This window comes from Callionymus lyra, chromosome 11 (genome assembly GCF_982586985.1).
Source record: "Callionymus lyra chromosome 11, fCalLyr1.hap1.1, whole genome shotgun sequence".
NCBI lineage: Eukaryota > Metazoa > Chordata > Actinopteri > Syngnathiformes > Callionymidae > Callionymus > Callionymus lyra.
This window is the reverse complement of record NC_141828.1, coordinates 1,837,751-1,861,075: the sequence shown is the minus strand read 5'-3', so window position 1 is coordinate 1,861,075 and position 23,325 is coordinate 1,837,751. Positions and strand designations below refer to the sequence as shown.

The following is a 23,325-nucleotide window of genomic DNA, read 5'->3' as shown; positions in this document are numbered from 1 at the left end:
ATAAGTATATGAGCATTTATTTGACACAAATATTAATTGAATTTGCATTTTATTAGCTCAAATGCTAATTATATAAGCATTTGGTTTTATTGACTTATTTATTTCATTTTCATTAATTAAGACTAAGTATTATTTTTAATATATTTAAGACACTTTTTTAAATTGATAAGTTTAATAGTAATGCACTAAATGAGTTAATGTTAAGACAAGCTAACTTGTTGAAGTATTATTGTTGATATAAACTTTAATATAATTCCAACACGTATTACATTTGGACTTTAAAACTCTAGAATTAAATAAGATTTAAACTCAAACGCGTTAATGTTATTTGTAATTACGCCATTCTACGTCTACATTTTCAGTCATTTTGTGCAGATGTAGAAAATAAGGTCCTTTAATTTGATAAACTGGGTCCTGGGAGCTTGATTTCTCCACCACAGCAGCAGATCGAGATCATTCTTATTAGTCGTGGTTTATGTGTTTATATCGGCATTAATTCATGAAAATAATGTCACGGTTGATTCTTTGGAATATACATGTGGACGAGGTGGTGTGTGTGTGTTTGTGTGTGTGTGTGTGTGTGTGTGTGAGTGTGTGTTCTGCTACTCTTATTTGTAGCTTGAACAGCTCCATTGACTGATGCTGACTCTGCAGTAATTGATGATTTGCTCGACCAGTCGATGACAGAGTGACTGAGACGCACCGAGAGACACACACAACCAAGAGATAGACCTGGATCTGGTCCAGTCTCCTGGACACATGAAGTCACTCACACACACACCTCGACACACACACACACACACACACACAACCAAGAGATAGACCTGGATCTGGTCCAGTCTCCTGGACACATGAAGTCACTCACACACACACCTCGACACACACACACACAACTGACACACATACCTCGACACACACACACATCTAGACGCCTAGACACACACCTACACACACACACACACACACACACACACACACACAACTGACACACATACCTCGACACACACACACATCTAGACGCCTAGACACACATCTACACACACACACACACACACACCTCGACACACACACATCTAGACACACACCTACACACACACACACACATCTCGACACACACACACATCTAGACACACACACACGAACACACACACCTAGACACAAACCAAAGTATGTCCAAACAGCTTTAAAGGCTGCTGGACTCACTGTATCCTCTCGTCCTCAGTCATCATTCTTCAGCTGTGATGTAACCACTGCTGTCATGTCGCACTGAGAAATGTGTTATTCACACAAATAAATGAACTATTCTGTAAACATTTGGATTTTAATTGTAAATTTTAAAAAAAATCAGATTATTTTTGCAAACATTGTATTACAATATAAAATATTTAAAGTAAAAAAAAACTAAAATATAAAATCTAACAGTATGATTGAAATAAATACTGTGATCCGTGTATCAATATTTAATCTACACAGGAAACACAGAAACTTCACTGATTCATTTTCAAACTCGTCTATGATGATGTCGTCGTCGACTGGGATTAAACCAGCAGCTGCTGTGTGTTGCTCATGAGCACCTTGTTGGTTCAGTGCCAGGCGGGGAAATGCCATCTGTGTGCCGCACACACACGCACACACACACGCACACACACGCACACACACGCACACACATGCACACACACAAACACACACACACACGCACACACGCACACACACATGCACTCGTCTGCTGCCACCAAAGATGGAGCCACTGTGCCCTCTTTATTTGTTACCTGTTCACACCTACACACACCTACACACACCTACATACTCACGAACACCTACGCACACACGCAGCGTGTGTGTGTGTGTGTGCGTGTCCTAAAGTGTCGTCCTCTCTGCGTCTCAAAGCGATTTATTTATGCAGAGCCGAGTCCTGGAGTTTTTGCTGCTACGGTTTGATATGATAAGCTTTTTTATATGTTTCAAATCAATATGTAATCCTATGCAGCAGCTTATCCGCCCACACACACACACACACACACACACACACACACACACACACACACACACACACACACACACACACACACACAGACGTTTGTAAATCTATTTGTGCTTTTGTAACACACACCGGGGCGGCCACAGACCCCGATTGATTAGGTCCAGTCTTGAGTCCTGTCGCACACTTTTGATGATGTCGAGTCTTTCTCTGTCGCACACTTTTGATGATGTCGAGTCTTTCTCTGTCGCACACTTTTGATGATGTCGAGTCTTTCTCTGTCGCACACTTGATGATGTCGAGTCTTTCTCTGTCGCACACTTTTGATGATGTCGAGTCTTTCTCTGTCGCACACTTTTGATGATGTCGAGTCTTTCTCTGTCGCACACTTGATGATGTCGAGTCTTTCTCTGTCGCACACTTGATGATGTCGAGTCTTTCTCTGTCGCACACTTTTGATGATGTCGAGTCTTTCTCTGTCGCACACTTTTGATGATGTCGAGTCTTTCTCTGTCGCACACTTTTGATGATGTCGAGTCTTTCTCTGTCGCACACTTTTGATGATGTCGAGTCTTTCTCTGTCGCACACTTTTGATGATGTCGAGTCTTTCTCTGTCGCACACTTTTGATGATGTCGAGTCTTTCTCTGTCGCACACTTTTGATGATGTCGAGTCTTTCTCTGTCGCACACTTTTGATGATGTCGAGTCTTTCTCTGTCGCACACTTTTGATGATGTCGAGTCTTTCTCTGTCGCACACTTGATGATGTCGAGTCTTTCTCTGTCGCACACTTTTGATGATGTCGAGTCTTTCTCTGTCGCACACTTTTGATGATGTCGAGTCTTTCTCTGTCGCACACTTTTGATGATGTCGAGTCTTTCTCTGTCGCACACTTGATGATGTCGAGTCTTTCTCTGTCGCACACTTTTGATGATGTCGAGTCTTTCTCTGTCGCACACTTTTGATGATGTCGAGTCTTTCTCTGTCGCACACTTGATGATGTCGAGTCTTTCTCTGTCGCACACTTTTGATGATGTCGAGTCTTTCTCTGTCGCACACTTTTGATGATGTCGAGTCTTTCTCTGTCGCACACTTTTGATGATGTCGAGTCTTTCTCTGTCGCACACTTTTGATGATGTCGAGTCTTTCTCTGTCGCACACTTTTGATGATGTCGAGTCTTTCTCTGTCGCACACTTTTGATGATGTCGAGTCTTTCTCTGTCGCACACTTGATGATGTCGAGTCTTTCTCTGTCGCACACTTTTGATGATGTCGAGTCTTTCTCTGTCGCACACTTTTGATGATGTCGAGTCTTTCTCTGTCGCACACTTTTGATGATGTCGAGTCTTTCTCTGTCGCACACTTGATGATGTCGAGTCTTTCTCTGTCGCACACTTGATGATGTCGAGTCTTTCTCTGTCGCACACTTTTGATGATGTCGAGTCTTTCTCTGTCGCACACTTGATGATGTCGAGTCTTTCTCTGTCGCACACTTGATGATGTCGAGTCTTTCTCTGTCGCACACTTTTGATGATGTCGAGTGTTTCTCCGTCGCACACTTGATGATGTCGAGTCTTTCTCTGTCGCACACTTGATGATGTCGAGTCTTTCTCTGTTGCACACTTGATGATGTCGAGTCTTTCTCTGTCGCACACTTGATGATGTTGAGTCTTTCTCTGTCGCACACTTGATGATGTCGAGTCTTTCTCTGTCGCACACTTTTGATGATGTCGAGTCTTTCTCTGTCGCACACTTGATGATGTCGAGTCTTTCTCTGTCGCACACTTGATGATGTCGAGTCTTTCTCTGTCGCACACTTGATGATGTCGAGTCTTTCTCTGTCGCACACTTGCTGATGTCGAGTCTTTCTCTGTCGCACACTTGATGATGTCGAGTCTTTCTCTGTCGCACACTTGATGATGTCGAGTCTTTCTCTGTCGCACACTTGATGATGTCGAGTCTTTCTCTGTCGCACACTTTTGATGATGTCGAGTGTTTCTCCGTCGCACACTTGATGATGTCGAGTCTTTCTCTGTCGCACACTTGATGATGTCGAGTCTTTCTCTGTTGCACACTTGATGATGTCGAGTCTTTCTCTGTCGCACACTTTTGATGATTTTGAGTCTTTCTCTGTCGCACACTTGATGATGTCGAGTCTTTCTCTGTCGCACACTTGATGATGTCGAGTCTTTCTCTGTCGCACACTTGCTGATGTCGAGTCTTTCTCTGTCGCACACTTGATGATGTCGAGTCTTTCTCTGTCGCACACTTGATGATGTCGAGTCTTTCTCTGTCGCACACTTGATGATGTCGAGTCTTTCTCTGTCGCACACTTTTGATGATGTCGAGTCTTTCTCTGTCGCACACTTGATGATGTCGAGTCTTTCTCTGTCGCACACTTGATGATGTCGAGTCTTTCTCTGTCGCACACTTGATGATGTCGAGTCTTTCTCTGTCGCACACTTGCTGATGTCGAGTCTTTCTCTGTCGCACACTTGATGATGTCGAGTCTTTCTCTGTCGCACACTTGATGATGTCGAGTCTTTCTCTGTCGCACACTTGATGATGTCGAGTCTTTCTCTGTCGCACACTTGATGATGTCGAGTCTTTCTCTGTCGCACACTTTTGATGATGTCGAGTGTTTCTCCGTCGCACACTTGATGATGTCGAGTCTTTCTCTGTCGCACACTTGATGATGTCGAGTCTTTCTCTGTCGCACACTTTTGATGATGTCGAGTGTTTCTCTGTCGCACACTTGATGATGTCGAGTCTTTCTCTGTCGCACACTTGATGATGTCGAGTCTTTCTCTGTCGCACACTTGATGATGTCGAGTCTTTCTCTGTCGCACACTTTTGATGATGTCGAGTCTTTCTCTTTCGCACACTTTTGATGATGTCGAGTCTTTCTCTGTCGCACACTTGATGATGTCGAGTCTTTCTCTGTCGCACACTTGATGATGTCGAGTCTTTCTCTGTCGCACACTTTTGATGATGTCGAGTCTTTCTCTGTCGCACACTTGATGTTGTCGAGTCTTTCTCTGTCGCACACTTGCTGATGTCGAGTCTTTCTCTGTCGCACACTTGATGATGTCGAGTCTTTCTCTGTCGCACACTTTTGATGATGTCGAGTCTTTCTCTGTCGCACACTTGATGATGTCGAGTCTTTCTCTGTCGCACACTTGATGATGTTGAGTCTTTCTCTGTCGCACACTTTTGATGATGTCGAGTCTTTCTCTGTCGCACACTTGATGATGTCGAGTCTTTCTCTGTCGCACACTTGATGATGTCGAGTCTTTCTCTGTCGCACACTTGATGATGTCGAGTCTTTCTCTGTCGCACACTTGATGATGTCGAGTCTTTCTCTGTCGCACACTTGATGATGTCGAGTCTTTCTCTGTCGCACACTTGCTGATGTCGAGTCTTTCTCTGTCACACACTTGCTGATGTCGAGTCTTTCTCTGTCGCACACTTGATGATGTCGAGTCTTTCTCTGTCGCACACTTGATGATGTCGAGTCTTTCTCTGTCGCACACTTGATGATGTCGAGTCTTTCTCTGTCGCACACTTGATGATGTCGAGTCTTTCTCTGTCGCACACTTGATGATGTCGAGTCTTTCTCTGTCGCACACTTTTGATGATGTCGAGTCTTTCTCTGTCGCACACTTGATGATGTCGAGTCTTTCTCTGTCGCACACTTGATGATGTTGAGTCTTTCTCTGTCGCACACTTTTGATGATGTCGAGTCTTTCTCTGTCGCACACTTGATGATGTCGAGTCTTTCTCTGTCGCACACTTGATGATGTCGAGTCTTTCTCTGTCGCACACTTGATGATGTCGAGTCTTTCTCTGTCGCACACTTGATGATGTCGAGTCTTTCTCTGTCGCACACTTGCTGATGTCGAGTCTTTCTCTGTCGCACACTTGATGATGTCGAGTCTTTCTCTGTCGCACACTTGCTGATTTCGAGTCTTTCTCTGTCACACACTTGCTGATGTCGAGTCTTTCTCTGTCGCACACTTGATGATGTCGAGTCTTTCTCTGTCGCACACTTGATGATGTCGAGTCTTTCTCTGTCGCACACTTGATGATGTCGAGTCTTTCTCTGTCGCACACTTGATGATGTCGAGTCTTTCTCTGTCGCACACTTGATGATGTCGAGTCTTTCTCTGTCGCACACTTGCTGATGTCGAGTCTTTTTCTGTCGCACACTTGATGATGTCGAGTCTTTCTCTGTCGCACACTTTTGATGATGTCGAGTGTTTCTCCGTCGCACACTTGATGATGTCGAGTCTTTCTCTGTCGCACACTTGATGATGTCGAGTCTTTCTCTGTTGCACACTTGATGATGTCGAGTCTTTCTCTGTCGCACACTTTTGATGATTTTGAGTCTTTCTCTGTCGCACACTTGATGATGTCGAGTCTTTCTCTGTCGCACACTTGATGATGTCGAGTCTTTCTCTGTCGCACACTTGATGATGTCGAGTCTTTCTCTGTCGCACACTTGATGATGTCGAGTCTTTCTCTGTCGCACACTTGATGATGTCGAGTCTTTCTCTGTCGCACACTTGATGATGTCGAGTCTTTCTCTGTCGCACACTTGCTGATGTCGAGTCTTTTTCTGTCGCACACTTGATGATGTCGAGTCTTTCTCTGTCGCACACTTTTGATGATGTCGAGTCTTTCTCTGTCGCACACTTGCTGATGTCGAGTCTTTCTCTGTCGCACACTCGATGATGTCGAGTCTTTCTCTGTCGCACACTTGATGATGTCGAGTCTTTCTCTGTCGCACACTTGATGATGTCGAGTCTTTCTCTGTCGCACACTTGATGATGTCGAGTCTTTCTCTGTCGCACACTTGATGATGTCGAGTCTTTCTCTGTCGCACACTTTTGATGATGTCGAGTCTTTCTCTGTCGCACACTTGATGATGTCGAGTCTTTCTCTGTCGCACACTTGATGATGTCGAGTCTTTCTCTGTCGCACACTTGATGATGTCGAGTCTTTCTCTGTCGCACACTTGCTGATGTCGAGTCTTTCTCTGTCGCACACTTGATGATGTCGAGTCTCAACATAATAACACGAGATGTTTCGTTGAAGTTACTTTCTTGAGTCGACGTCACTCGACATAATTCCAGCTCGACCTGATCTTTAAATACTTGAAACACTTCTTCTCAGAGAACCTGCTCACTTCACTCATCACTTCACTCGTCGCTCCAGAATCACTTCACCTGAGAAACTACACCTCAACCATAGTTTTAGATAAAAGTACTAAATACTTGAATATTTAAAAAGTACTTTTTTCTTGTTTAGCTCGGAAGTTACATTTAAATAGAAATGGATCAGACAGTATTATTACTTACAGTTGATTAAAGTAAACAGTGTAGCATGGATTTAAATATATATATATTTATCTTAGACAGTTCTCTAAAAAAAATGTTTTATCTTAGACAGTACATTTTAATATATATATATATATGTATATTTTTTATTTTAGATGGTACGTTTAAAAAAAAAAAAAATTTCGCTTGGACTGTATAAAGTTTTCGATCTGAGTCTAAATTAGACCCTTGTTTATTTATTTATTATATAATTTGTTCTGAATATAACTTTGATTGTACTTTTGTCTCATCGTGAAGATCAACGATCCTGACTTAGAAAGTTGTTCTTCACATATAGAATATATTAAATGTATATATACATAGAATATATTCAAAATATATACATAGAATATATTAAATATATACACATAGAATATATTAAATGTATATATACATAGAATATATTCAAAATATATACATAGAATATATTAAATATATACACATAGAATATATTAAATGTATATATACATAGAATATATTCAAAATATATACATAGAATATATTAAATATATACACATAGAATATATTAAATGTATATATACATAGAATATATTCAAAATATATACATAGAATATATTAAATATATACACATAGAATATATTCAAAATATATACATAGAATATATTCAAAATATATACATAGAATATATTAAATATATACACATAGAATATATTCAAAATATATACATAGAATATATTAAATATATACACATAGAATATATTAAATGTATATATACATAGAATATATTCAAAATATATACATAGAATATATTAAATATATACACATAGAATATATTAAATGTATATATACATAGAATATATTAAATATATATACATAGAATATATTAAATATATACACATAGAATTTATTAAATATATACACATAGAATATATTAAATATATATACATAGAATATATTAAATATATACGCATAGAATATATTAAATATATACGCATAGAATATATTAAATATATACATAGAATATATTAAATATATACACATAGAATATATTAAATATATATACATAGAGTATATTAAATATATACACATAGAATATATTAAATATATACACATAGAATATATTAAATATATATACATAGAGTATATTAAATATATACACATAGAATATATTAAATATATATACATAGACTATATTAAATATATACACATAGAATATATTAAATATATATACATAGACTATATTAAATATATATACATAGACTATATTAAATATATACACATAGAATATATTAAATATATATACATAGAATATATTAAATATATATACATAGACTATATTAAATATATACACATAGAATATATTAAATATATTTACATAGAGTATATTAAATATATACACATAGAATATATTAAATATATATACATAGACTATATTAAATATATACACATAGAATATATTAAATATATATACATAGAATATATTAAATATATATACATAGACTATATTAAATATATACACATAGAATATATTAAATATATACACATAGAATATATTAAATGTATATATACATAGAATATATTCAAAATATATACATAGACTATATTAAATATATACACATAGAATATATTAAATATATATACATAGAATATATTCAAAATATATACATAGAATATATTAAATATATACACATAGAATATATTAAATGTATATATACATAGAATATATTCAAAATATATACATAGAATATATTAAATATATACACATAGAATATATTCAAAATATATACATAGAATATATTCAAAATATATACATAGAGTATATTAAATATATACACATAGAATATATTAAATATATATACATAGAGTATATTAAATATATATACATAGAATATATTAAATATATATACATAGAGTATATTAAATATATATACATAGAATATATTAAATATATATACATAGACTATATTAAAGCAGTTGTGACTTTAAATTAACTTATTCTCAGTGTTTTTGTTCTTTTAAATGTTGTCTTTACATCAAGAGATAAAACTTCATCCATGAGTTTGTCGATTTATTCACGGATGGAAATAAAATTAATTAAAAAAAAGTATTTCACTCGTTTGCAGTTGATTTTTACAGAAAAAAACTTCTTAACGTGTCCAGAGACTTTGAAAACATAGTTTTACATTTTTCTTGATGTTAAATGTTTATAATATTAGTATAAATGACAATATTGTCCAATATAACCTTTAAATCTGATGAGTCGTTGTTAACGAACTCAATGTTTTTGTTAATAACTTTGATGTTTTCATGACTTTGATGAGTTTTTGTTAATAACTGTTTAATAACAACATAATAACAGTTTAGTTTAACAAACACATGATTGTTTCGACTCCAAACAAATAGTTTCAACTTTGAAACTAAACATTTAAACGTCAAAAACACTTTCTTGACTTTGACCCTCAAGAGATTAAAGTGACGTCACTCGTCTGTCCTCGACCCAGTGTTCAGGGGGGTTCAGGGGGGGGTTCGGGGGGGTTCAGGGGGGGCTGGGATTTGAACCATCGCATTCTTGTGTGGCGTTCATGGACTCACATGGTTACGGCTCCTGTGAACGCACCATGTGAGTCGTCCTCCCCTCTCTTTAACCTCTGGGCGGGGGGGCGGGGCTTGTCAGTTAGTCGGTGTTGTGTTTGTTCCGGGGTGTCTGGTTACCCAGCATGCCTCGCTCTGGTCACGTCTCTCATCAGATCCTTTATTGTTTACCTTCCTAATGAGGGGGGCGGGACTCTGCCGGGTGATTGACAGCTGCTCACCTCCCTGTTACTCTGGCTTCTTGGCTGAGAAGTTGTGAGGATTAACTCCTGCATACCTCAGTGTGTGTGTGTGTGTGTGTGTGTGTGTGTGTGTGTGTGTGTGTGTGTGTGTGTGTGTGTGTGTGTGTGTGTGTGTGTGTGGATGTGGGTGTGTGTGTGTGTGTGTGTGTGTGTAGGTGTGTATGTGTGTGTGTGTGTAGATGTGTGTGTGCGTGAGTCTGTGTGTGTGTGTGTGTGTGTGTGTGTGTGTGTGTGTGTAGATGTGTGTAGATGTGTGTGTGTGTGTGTGTAGATGTGTGTGTGTGTGAGTCTGTATGTAGATGTATGTGTGTGTGTAGGTGAGTGTGTGTAGATGTGTGTGTGTGCATGTGTGTGTGTGTGTAGATGTGTGTGTGTGCGTGTCGTGTGTGTATGTGTAGGTGCCTGTGTGTGTGTGTGTGTGTGTGTGCGTGTGTGTAGGTGTGTGTGTGTGTGTGTGCGTGTGTGTAGGTGCCTGTGTGTGTGTGTGTGTGTGTGTGTGTATGTGTGTGTAGATGTATGTGTGTGTGTGTGTGTGTAGATGTGTGTGTGTGTGTGTGTGTGTGTGTAGATGTGTGTGTGTGAGTCTGTATGTAGATGTATGTGTGTGTGTGTGTGTAGGTGAGTGTGTGTAGATGTGTGTGTGTGCATGTGTGTGTGTGTGTAGATGTGTGTGCGTGCGTGTCGTGTGTGTGTGTGTAGGTGCCTGTGTGTGTGTGTGTGTGTGTGTGTGTTTGTGTGTGTGTGTGTGTGTGTGTGTGCGTGTGTGTGTGTGTGTAGGTGTGTGTGTGTGTGTGTGTGTGTGTGTGTGTGTGTGTGTGTGTGTGTGTGTGTCGCTGGGAAGTCAGTCTGAAAGAATCAAACCGAGTCAAAAACTCTTTAAAGTCAAATTCTTCGTCACAGTCGACGACAAAATGTTTTTCTTGTAATATTTGTTGAGAAAAAGTAAATTTGCTGCGAGAGAAAAGTCTAAATATTGTGTGTTCGCTCTGAGCTCGACTTCAAAGACCAGCGAAGACCTTTCAGGACAAACACGCCGAGCTCAGCGTGACTTGCAAACACATCCCACAATGCAACAGGACGGGGGGGGATATTTATTTTTAATAACACACTTATTTTCGGGTGCTGGCATTTTCACACGTCGCTTTTCTGCGGCATCAATGGCAGATAAATATTGATGCTGCAGCGACGACAGCAGCGGCTTTTAAACACGACGACAACAAGAGTCGTCGCTAAAGACGCTACAAACACACAACTGTCACTCAAATCAATCAATAAACTTAAGAGTTTAGTTTACGCTAGTTAGCTAGTTTGAACTCCTGTCAATGTAGCTGTTACTGGTGTTAGCGACATATGCTACACATGCTAACAACAAGAAAATAAAAATATCTTTTGCAAGAGTGTCGACCAATCAGAGCCAGAGAAGGAAGATTCGACATAAATACACACAGAATCCACCATTTTGAGTCTCCACTAACTTTAGACAACAATCAAATTAACCTACTTTTGACCTGAATGAAGACAGAAAATAAAAATGATTTCTCTTTTTTTATTGAATCAAAAAATAGAAAAACATATGTTTACATAAATGTTTTCTTACGAAAGTTAATTTTTTTTCTTGATTCTAATTTAAATTGTTTCTCAATCAAATCCACGTGTACTTTGGTTTTTTCTCATGTTTTGTTTTGTTGTTTTTTGTTGTTTTTAACTTTGAACATGTCGATCAAATCCGTGGAAACGAAACAATCGTTAAAAAGATATTTAGTTAAAGTTACAACATGTTAAACAATATCTATCAAAACAAATCTTTAGAGGAACTACTTCTCCGAGCCACCATTTTGACTCTCCACTAACTTTAGACCAGCCAATGAAGCTCCTTCTTTCCACCATCAAGTTCTAGATGTTGCTGCGATGAAAACGTGTCTAAAGTTCATCGTGGTTTGAGGTCAAAGGTCGCAAACATCTTCAGGGACGAACCTTCAGAGAAAAAGAGTAAAAACACAAACATGTGATTTATTAGTTTTAACAGTTTGTTCAGAGAAAATATATAGTTTTTCAAAACTCCTCAGACATTAATAATCGATCATTATTTTGAACATTTTGTTTCAGAGGTTTTGACTGTTTTTACTTCCAGGAACATCAGGAAGTTCTGAAAGGAAACATAAAGTTTACTGTCTTTAAATAGCAGCTAATGCTAACGTGCTAACATGCTAACAGGCGCAGAGTAATGGCAGAAAAAAACCTAAACTCTTCACCTTTAAGTATTTATTTTATAGATTATTGTTGTGATAGTTTAACTTCTTAGTTCCAAACATAACCGACTCGTCTTTGTCTCACAGAACCTGGTCTGGAGTCAAATATTAGTTTAACCTCCGACACAAGGGCCTCATTCTCGCCGCTAAGTAGCTACTATTAGCTCCGACGCACAACAAAGACGAAGGTGTTGACATGAGTGTGTTTCTGTGTGATTTGTAGCTTCTTGTGTCGCCTGAAGACGAATCAACACCATCTTCACGAGCGTCTTCTGTTTCGAACTTGTTGATGTTGTGGACGGGGGGCGGGGGGCGGGGGTCCAGGGGGGCGGGGGTCCAGGGGGGCGGGGGTCCAGGGGGGCGGGGGGCGGATGTGAACCTCCGGGGGGACCCAGACCCTCCAGCGGGGCAGCTCCACCTCCAGGGAGAGGCAGAGGGGATTTGGATCAGGGACCCACCTGGACCCTGTGGGGCCCCTTCCTGCACTGTTTATCTTCTCATCTGGGACTTGTTTGTTTGTTAGTAAACAAGAGTCTTTAACAACAACTTTATTGAAACGTTTCTCCTTGACGGAGAAGTTTTTTTTTATTTAAACACGTATCGTACGATCAATAACTGGAACCATTGAGTCTGAGAGGCCTTTTGATCTTCTTCCTGAATCTTTATTTGCTTTTAAACGTCTTTTCCGTTTCAAAAGTGTTTCTTATCGAGTCTAGAATTATTATCGATATTATGTTAGTTTTTAAAATATTTGTATTATTATTATTGTGAAGATAAGATTCAAAACACAAATACAAACAATTATGTTTATTTGTTGTTAATATGTTCAACCCTTGTGTTGTCTCTGGGTCAGGGTGACCAGAAGGCCCAGAAAACAAACGTGTTTGAGGTATCCCTTGTGTTGTCTCTGGGTCAAAGGTCGACGACGAGGGTTAATGTTGAAACCGAACGAAAACAAATGAAGTTCGTCAAACTTCCGTTAGATTCCTGCGTGTCGGTCGACTGAGGCGTGTGCGGACGAGTCAGAAGGTTCTTGAAGGTTCTTGAAGGTTCTTGAAGGTTCGTGACCAGAGGTGTCTCCACAGACTGGCAGAAGACCGAGGCCCAGAAGAGACGCGAGCAGCTGCTGCTGGACGAGCTGGTCATCCTGGTCAACAAGAGGGACGCGCTGGTGCGAGACCTGGACGCGCAGGAGAAACAGTGAGTGAGAAGGTCTCGGGTCGGAGTCCCGGGTCCGAGTCCCGCCCTGACCTCCGGTGTCGTCCACAGGGCCGAGGAGGAGGACGAGCACCTGGAGAGAACCCTGGAGCAGAACAAAGGGAAGATGACCAAGCGAGAGGAGAAGTGTTTGCTTCAGTGAGACTTGATGGTTTGAAACTCGACTCTCGTTTTTATTTCTCTTCGTTTGAACTTCGAACTCCGACAGGTACTTCATATAATCACGTTTACTGAGCTGAAGGTGGCGCTAACGTTCAAACCTGTTCATGTCTTAAAAACCCTGCATCGTTTTCTGCTATTTTTTACAAACTTTTCTCGGCTTGAAGCAGTTTTACCAAAAGATTTTAAAAAAGAATAATCATCTTGTAAATGAACATTATTTTTCTTTCACTTCCTGCTCCTGGAAACATCGATTTTAAGAACTTTATCTTTTATTTATTGTACTTTTGAAGCTGCTTCACGTGAAAAAACGTCACGACACCATTTTGTTTCTCTTTAAACAACTTTTGTTTGTATTTATTCAGAAAAGAAAGAGAAATGTTTCCATGTGTTTGTTCTGCTCCTGCGCGTGTTTATCCTATTTATTCTTCTGTCATTAATACAAACATCAATAAAGTCCGTTTTTTAATTTACAAAAAAAACTTGTCAACTTTTTTTTTTCATTTGTTTTTCGTTTTGTTTGCGATTCAAGAACTTTTTGTTGTTAAATTGAGACGAAATAAAAGTTTTGGAATTTAAATATTTGGATGTAATTCATCAAATTATTTCAATCATTGTTTTATTTTCGATCTTTTATCCTTTAGAAGTTTATTTAAAACAAACTTTAAATAAACTTCTTAAAACCAAACGATTATTCGTTTGTTCAACTTAAATCTTGAAGTTATATTTTGTTCTTGACCGTATTTTTATATTTCTTTAAACAATTTTCTGAATTTCTTCCTCGTAGTTTTATTGTTTTTTAACAAAAACTAATATTAGTTCGCGTTAAAAAAGTTGTTCCAAAAATAAACAAGATTTATTTCGCGCAGAACTTCAACGTCATTCAAAAAGATCCGCCAAAAAACGTCTTATATTTAACATCTCAGAACAAGTCAAATAAATGAATAAACACACAAACAGCTTCTGAAACAAACACGTGAATTAAAGCGCGGGAGGAGATTCTTGATGAAGTTTTTAAACATCGTCGCTTTTATCTGAAGATAATCGAACGATTGATAAATAATATCGAGTCTATCTTTGAACCTTAAAGTTCAGTTTGTGATCCATGAACCGCGCTCTCCACCGGGGTCTCCTCGTTCTGATGCCCGCTCCACAGAGCACCGTCGCCGGCGAGCGTGACCGCGGCGCGTCGGTGTCTCCAGTGGATGGAGCGAGAAAAAAAAAAATCTTTAATCGCTTTCATTTTAGTTCCACCTGTCAGAAGCGTGAATAAAAAATCCGGACGTGTTTGGTTCGGGCTTCCATCCGCCCCGCAGGCAGCCTCCCATCCGCGATTAAAGCAGGAAAATCGCTTGTGACAGCAGACGTCCTCCTCCGGCCCCCGAGCCTCGGTCCTCCCGGCCCCCGAGCCTCCGTCCCCGCGAGGACCCGGACTTCGTTCGTCGTGGAAACACTTGAGTCTCTGGTTCTTCGTTCAAAGACTCAAATAGAGTCACTTGTTCGAAGCGCGTTTTTCTTCCGCAGCAGCGAGTCCTCGGACCTCAGGTGTCCGGCCTCCTGCTCCTGAGCTCGGGCTGCGACACCTGAAGACTCCCGGAGCTTCTGCTCCTGAACGCATCACGGTTTTAATGCGCGCCGACAAACGTCTCCTCAGACCCGCATCCAAATCCAGGCGTCGGCCGAGGGAGCAGAAGGTTTCCCTCCTCCTCTCCCGGCGCTAATCCCGAGCTTTAGCGGCTCAGAAGAAAATTCAACTGCAATTTGGGATTAGACAAATACTCTTATTACAAAAGCTTGATAACTTGATACTTGTTGAGGGGGGGGGGGGGTTTAATCTGGGGTCTCACTCCCGCCTCACCCCCCAAAAAAACATGAAATGTCAGAATAACGCGTCTCTTTGTGATGTTTGTTCAATGGCCTTTTACCTCATTTAGTGTGTGTGTGTGTGTGTACGTGTGTGTGTACATGTGTGTACATGTGTGTGTGTGTGTGTGTGTGTGTGTATACACACTTGAAATCTGCTTGAATATTTTTTTCAAGTGCACAATTGTGTTGTACCTGCAGCGTGGATTTACGCAAAACCTGCCTGCCGTGTATGTGTGTGTGTGTGTGAGTGAGAGAGGAAGTTTGTGTGTGTGTGTGTGTGTATGTTCCGTCGTTTATTCACTCATTCACACACAACCATCAGATTGAGCGACGTGATGCGTTCAGGTACCTTCCTCGGCGCCTCAGGCACAGCAAATTAAAAAAAAAACTCTTTTAATCTATCATTTGTTAAGACTTTTTGAACCACACACACCCAGAGAGAGAGAGAGACGGACACGCGTACACACACACACACACACACACACACACAGCAAGTATTGTTTGTTTTATTTTGTTTCAAACACACTTTTATTTTCCGATTTAAATATTTTCTCAAATATCTCGCTAATATTATTTACATGTAAACGATATTTTCTGGCCTGCGCGTGCATGTGTGTGTGTGTGCGTGTGTGTGTGCGTGTGTGTGTTCGTTCACATTAAAGCGCACAAAGTGCATCATTTCAGCGCGCGCGCGTCTCTTCTGAGTGCGAGTCTGTTCCTATTAAACTTTACGTCAACCATCCTCAAATGTAATTCTAAATGGGGATTAGAGCGCATTAATATTCATGAGTGTGTGTGTGTGTGCGTGAGGAGGCGCGCGGGAGGCATGTGTGTGCGACACAGATATCAAAACGTTTGAATTTAACTCGCTGTTTATTTAAAAATAAATAAATGTATTTCTCGTGTGTTCTCGGGGGTCACACGCCGTTGACCTCTAATTCCATCTTTCTGTGAATAATAACGTGGGTCTGAGAGTGAAGTGTCTCAACTGAATAACAACACTTTAAAGTGTCTTTTTGTTTAATTAAAATCCGCGTTAAATTAATTTAAACTTGTTTCTGCGGCGGTTCGTCGGCGGAGCGAGTGAAGGCGGGACGAGGGGGCGGGGCCACTGTCTTCCGCTCCGCCCTCCTTCGCTTCTGCCGCGCGTCCATTGGCTGCGCGCGCCGTCCGTCAGGCGGCGGCGGCGCGCTGATTGGCTGCAGGAGGCGCGCCCGCAGGTGTCCTCGGCTCTTAGAGGCGCAGGCGGACAGAAGGTGATCGATCTCCATCTGTCTGCACCTCAAGCCTGACAGACACGCACGAGCTTGATTTATTTGAAAATAAAGGAGGCTCGCGCGCGAAGAAGAGAATAATCTCAGGATCTGACGTTTGTTTCTCCGTCATGTCGACGAGCTTCCGTCCGGTCGCGGGTCTCTGATCCTCCTTCACTGGATACTTTTGTCCCAGAAAGACTCGCCACCTCCAGGTAAGACCGTCTACCGTAACTCTCCGAGCAGACGCGCCTCCACGAGCGTGTTTTCAGCTCATTATTGGCGCGATAAGAGCTCGAGCTCCCGGAGCTTCATCTAAATTCTAATTCACTTCATTTGCAGGAGATGAGCTGCTGGAGGTCCTCGAATCTTTGTTCAAATTATCTGCTAATTTAATTCAGGCTCCATTGAGCTTCTGCTCCAGAGGTTTGAACCGAGGCCGAGACTAGATGCGCGTTTTTAACATTTATAAATATATACAACGTTTATAGAACTCAGTGAAACTGTCGCAAAAACGTCGTCGAGTAAAAACCTGGAAAAGTCCATTAAACGCGTGTTTTTATTACTTTTATTATTATTAAGAAGATTGTTCTTCGAAAATAACAGGAATTCAAATTTAAAACCACGTTTTATAATGAAAATATTTAGAATCATTATTTTAAAGTGTTATATTTAAAGAATAATGTTGTAAAAGCAATAACTGTCAATGCAAGAATTTAATTCGCTAAAACTTAAGCTGTAATTATATTAATAATACTAGACTTGAATTATAGTTTAAGAAAATGTAAATTAATATAAATCACGTAATACATTCACACTTTATTCCCGGTATTTCTTTTTTAATACTAAACCGAAATTTTCAGTTAATTTTTAGAAACACAAGCGTGATTTAATAAAACTTTAAATTACAATTTAAATTCGAATACTATCGATTTTAAAATGTAAAGATGGTATCCGGACTTTTTTTAAGTTACAAAAACCCTCTTAAATTGTAGAATATTAATTGTCAAATAAGGAGAAAGTGTGTGAGGTTCGTTTAAAACGAATAATTGCAACGAAAACTATGATTTTTGAAACGTAAACCGGGTTTAAAAAAAGACTAAGATTTAAAACACATTTTAGTTTCAAGTGATTGTAAACGTTTACATCGCCGTTTCTTCTTCTTCAACAATCATTGTCGTTGTTTGACTGAAACACAAGTTTATTCTAAGTATAAATCATGAACCCCTGATGTCTCCACAGTCGCTCACACGGACCAGGCGCCCGTCAAGCTGCAGCACCATCGAGGCAAGTCTCAGTGGCCTGAGCTCGGGGGAGCAGTGAGCGCCTGTAGCATGATGTCCTACCTCAAGCAGTCTCCCTACGGCGTCAACGGCCTGGGGCTCAGCGGCGCGGCCATGGACCTGCTGCACCCCTCAGTGGGGTACCCAGGTGAGCCCCCCAGCGGGAGCGAGAACTAGTTACTCACCTGTTAATACTGCGAGTCATAGTTAGATTAATGTGATTTAAACCTACGTTAGTGTCTTGGTTTAATCTAAACAATTTATTTCTCTTAAATAATAAATAAGCGACTTAGTTAAACATTTAACCGTTTAAACCCAAAGTTCGTTTAAACCCATTCAGTCGTTAAAGGTTTTAATTTTACTTCAGGTGATTTTTATTGTTGCCGGTTTTTTATTTTTATTTTGCATAGAAATGTAGCTTTTTTTTTTAGATGCGAAACTTTGTGAGAAAAAATAAGATAAATAAAGTCAATTCTCGAGGATAACGTTCAAGTTTGAAAATAGTTAAAAGTAGATTTTGTTCGCGTGTTTTAAAGTGACTCGTTTTACAAATCAAAGCGGTTGTTCGAATGGAAACATTCGCTGTATTTGTAATGTTTCCTTAAATATATATTTGTGTATTTTTCGTGCGTTAAAATAGAAAGTTTTTAGTTTATTGACTTTATGTTAGACGCATTATTGAGACTTTCTAGATAAATGAGTTTGACACAAAGACGGTTAAATATAATCTATCGGTTTATTAAAAACGCGTTTTTTGTTTATTATTTATTTAGTATTTAGAGTTCGATTAATCGATTAATGTTGAATGTTTTATAGTTGGAGGAAAGCGCTTAATCCTCGAACTTAAATATATATAAAAAAGATTTTAATTAAAAAACAAGAGGATAAATGATTAAATATAAAAAACATTTTCACCTCCACATCCTGCTCATCTCACCGGTGCTTCACTCTTTTACTTCCCCAGCGACACCGAGGAAGCAGCGGCGGGAGAGAACGACCTTCACTCGCTCTCAGCTCGACGTCCTGGAGGCTCTGTTCGCGAAGACGCGGTACCCGGACATCTTCATGCGGGAGGAGGTCGCGCTGAAGATCAACCTGCCGGAGTCCAGAGTCCAGGTGAGAACCTTCTTCACTTGGTTCCGCCCGGAACCTTCAGCGACCGTCGATGAAAGTCATTAAAAGTGTGTTTTTTAATTGCGTTAATTTCGTCTCTTAAACCCGTGAATGTCTCGTCATCGAAATTAAAACTAATATTTACCAAGAGCACGTTATTTATTTAGACAGTAATTAATTAAATTAAAACCTGCTGCGTCATTAGCTGCATTAGCGTTAGCTTGTTAGACTCACAAACAAAACTTTATTCACAACAAACCAGTGACATTTGCTTCCGTAAACAAAACTGTTTCATTTACAGTCTCAGTGTAACTCGTGAGGTTTAATTTAAAAGTTAATAATAATATTTACGAATGTTATTTTTTATTTATCTTAAACTGTTAATATTGATCGTCGCAGTTTACAGACTAATTAAATAATCGCGATTTATTTCGATATTTATATCGATTACTGCCAATACATCATGTGATCACCTGAGTCACTGAGTCAGATTCTTTCATTCATTCATAAGTTAAAGCCTCTCGTCACGTGATCCTTCGCCACCTAATCCTGGTCACGTGACTAATATCTGCTCGGTAAATAGACCCACGTGAGCAGTAAACACACAAACACGGTGTCGAACAAACGCGACTCTTCAGAGGAATTAACGAGGAAACCTCGGCCCACAGGCCCGGTTCTTCTGAGAATGTGTGTGTGAAACAAAACGCTCGACATGATCCGAGCCACTCGGCGTCTCCGGTTACCCAACTGTGCGGCGAAACCCAATAGCCTGTTATCTGGGAGCCGTCGACCAGCTATGAAATTGGACCCCCGGACGGTCCCGGGCCTCGGAAGTGAACCTCGCTCGCTAATAACCTGCAATTTTCCCCCATAATGTACTCGCGGCGTGTCCCCCGTAGACCCCGGTCTCACCGCCAGCTGCCGTCCTTGTGTGCAGGTCTGGTTCAAGAACCGGCGAGCCAAGTGTCGCCAGCAGCAGCAGAGCGGCAGCAGCGGCGCCAAAGCCCGGCCGCCCAAGAAGAAGTCGTCGCCGGCCCGCGAGAGCACGGGCTCGGAGAGCAGCGGTCAGTTCACGCCGCCCGCCGTGTCCAGCACCGGCTCCTCGTCCTCCTCGTCCTCCTCCACCAATCACGGGGCGGCGGCGGCGGCGGCGACCTCCAGCTCCATCAGCAGCGTCTCCTCCATCTGGAGTCCCGCCATCTCCCCCGGCAACGCTCCGGCTGCCGCCGCGGCGCCCGAGCCCGGACCCCCGTCCAACGCCTCCTGCATGCAGCGCTCCATGTCCGGTTCCGCCGCCGCCGCCACCTCCTACCCCATGTCCTACAACCAGACCCCGGGCTACGGCCAGGGCTACCCGGCGCCGTCCGGCTCCTACTTCAGCAGCGTGGACTGCAGCTCCTACCTGGCGCCCATGCACTCCCACCACCACCCGCACCAGCTCAGCCCCATGACCGCCTCGTCCATGCCGGGTCACCCGCACCACCACATCGGCCAGTCCTCGGGTCACCACCACCACCACCACCACCAGGCCTACGGCGGCTCCGGTCTGGCCTTCAACTCCTCCGACTGCCTGGATTACAAGGAGCAGACGGCGGCGTCCTCGTGGAAGCTCAACTTTAACGCCACGGACTGCTTGGACTACAAAGACCAGGCCTCCTGGAGGTTCCAGGTCTTGTGATCCGGTCGCACAAAAGAGAGATTATGGACCAGAAGTGACCGCGAGCGACGACGACTCCTGTTTCTCAGCGACTTTTGTGAAACGTTTTTCCTCCTCGACCTGCTGGATAAAACTTTTTGACGGACGGGAGGAATACCGGCCTCCTTTCTGACCTCCGACCCCTGTACAGTTTTTATTTCTGAAATGTGTTATTTTAGGACAGAGATCTCTAGTCAGCTCGCGCCGGAGCTGAAGGCTGTAAATAAGTATTTGGGTCAGTTACAGTGACCATGATTAGGTGTTTCTGTTTATTACACGTTGGGAGGGAAAAAAAAGGAAGAAAAAAAACTTGTATGTAAATCTTTTCAAATATTCCAAAGAGAAGAAATTGGCCATAACTTCAGCTTTAGACGTTGTTTGGAGATGTTCTGGCGACGCGTGCAGGAGCTGAAAGATTCGCGGTCGTTCTAACCAGCGAACACGACTGAAGCACTTGATCCTCCAGTCAAAACCAGTTTTTGCCCTTTTTTTGGGGAGAAAAATGTGCAAAATTCTATTTCCCCAAAAAAATGCCAGTGAGATGTTGAATGTATCTTTGAGACGAACCTTTACATACATGTCATCAATAAAGATCCGTTCAGTCATATTTACTCTTGGATTCTAACGCTTGTTTTATTGTCGCCGACGGTGCGTTCAGGGTCTGCTCGTGAAGGTCACCTTCAAAGAGATGTTCAATGTCACGCTCGACACTGTGAAGAAGATTTTAAAACAATCTTAATTTAAACTTTATTTAATGTTTAAAGTCATTTAAAGTTGCTCTTTAGAAAGAACCAGTTATTTATGTCAATACTATGGAAATATATTTACATTGTTCCGATTAAATGTTTTATTTTTAAAGTATGTGACGTTAAAGCATCTTAAATGATAAACACATGTTAGATTATAATCAAACTCTTCCCTCTTTATAAATAAATGATACTCAATTCTGCTGCATTTATCGACAGATAACTTTTATTGTTTCCATTTTGTCAAACAATGTGATTATAAAGTTGCAGAATAAAAGGTAAAAATATATCACGAGACATAAATACTTAAATTAAAAAAAGCGTTTTTTCCCGCGCTTGAACTGAACTTCGTTTCATTTCGTCAAATCTCGTCAAATTAACGGTTGAATTAATTCACAATAAAACCAAGTTATAATCTTTCCGGACGTAAATAATTTTTAAACCCAATATATTTGTCCGTTGAACAATTGATTTATCTTGAAATATTTACTATTAAAATTAAATGAATCCAATCATGTAAGTAATTATTTATATTTATAGATCGCTTAAGATATTATTTTTGTCGTCGCGCGCGATCAACGCTTAACTTAACGGATTAACTATGAAAAGACAAAACTTTAACGGTTTAAGTTTAAAGCTCGTAAAATTAAACAAACAAATCTACGCCTCGAGGCTCTAAACGCTCGCAGCAGCTCAGCCTTATTTTCAGGATATTTTTAGTCCGTAAATGTTATTTAAATCATGTTTGAACATGAATGTTGTTCTTCCAGTTTATTCGTTTGTTTGGAGCTTTTTTTATTTATTCAACCATTAGATTTGAAAATGTTAACGGAGGAAAACATGGGAACTTTTATTTAATTCAAACTATTATTGGAAATAAAACGATACGATTGATAAACGCTTAAAATATATGTTAAGTTGGCAAAACGATTAAAGAAAAAAAAGAAGTTTCTATTTGTTATTAAATGTGATGAAACTTTAAATTGATTATTATTTTTAATTCACTTTGATCGACACATTAAACTCGCTATTTAAACTTTATTAAGTCAATAATATTTACGTGAAAAGACAAACAATTGTTGACATTTTTTCTGCACTTGTCCAGGAAGTCAACCGGAACCGCGGCCCAGGTGTGTTTCAGGCCCAGGTGAGACTCGAGGCTGCAGAACACCGTCGAGTCTCGAGGCCAGAGATGCGCAGATTTGCGCAGAGATGCGCAGATTCGCGCGCCAGCATGATGGGATGTTTCCATGCAGGATCAACTCCATCCTCGTCTCTGATTGGCTGACGACTGTCGCCAGACTGGCATCTCGGTGTGAAGACGTGTAGTTCACCTGAGAGGTGAGTCCGAGGACAACCTGTGGGCGTGTCCACGTGAACGGAAGTTCAACTTCTAAACTGCTGGAGATGACGTCACCGGCTTGATCTCGACACGATTATGTGTTTTTTTAATCCTCGTCGTTACTTTACACACATTTAAACACACATTTAAACACACATTTAAACACACATTTAAACACACATTTAAACTCACATTTAAACACACACTTGTACTTCAGTTATTATATATATTTATATATAAACACCAAGA

General features: G+C 40.4%; 2 protein-coding genes across 5 annotated transcripts in view; both read left to right on the top strand.

The window, feature by feature from the left end:
- Positions 1-14,259, top strand: part of ehbp1 (EH domain binding protein 1) — a 199,868-nt gene extending 185,609 nt beyond the window's left edge. For all 4 annotated transcript variants that reach the window (XM_087802015.1, XM_087802014.1, XM_087802016.1 and 1 more), the window contains 2 exons: positions 13,486-13,600; positions 13,670-14,259. In XM_087802015.1, coding sequence (XP_087658141.1) covers positions 13,486-13,600; positions 13,670-13,760 — 206 coding nt within the window. In that variant the 3' untranslated portion in view covers positions 13,761-14,259. The remainder of the gene's footprint in view (positions 1-13,485; positions 13,601-13,669) is intronic.
- A 2,667-nt stretch (positions 14,260-16,926) lies between these two features.
- otx1 (orthodenticle homeobox 1) lies at positions 16,927-21,572 on the top strand. The gene is made up of 4 exons (XM_087802034.1): positions 16,927-17,111; positions 18,139-18,327; positions 19,144-19,295; positions 20,230-21,572. The coding sequence occupies exons 2-4, from the start codon at positions 18,231-18,233 to the stop codon at positions 20,968-20,970; spliced, it is 990 nt and encodes a 329-aa protein (XP_087658160.1). The 5' UTR covers positions 16,927-17,111; positions 18,139-18,230; the 3' UTR covers positions 20,971-21,572.
- The last annotated feature ends 1,753 nt before the right edge of the window (positions 21,573-23,325 follow it).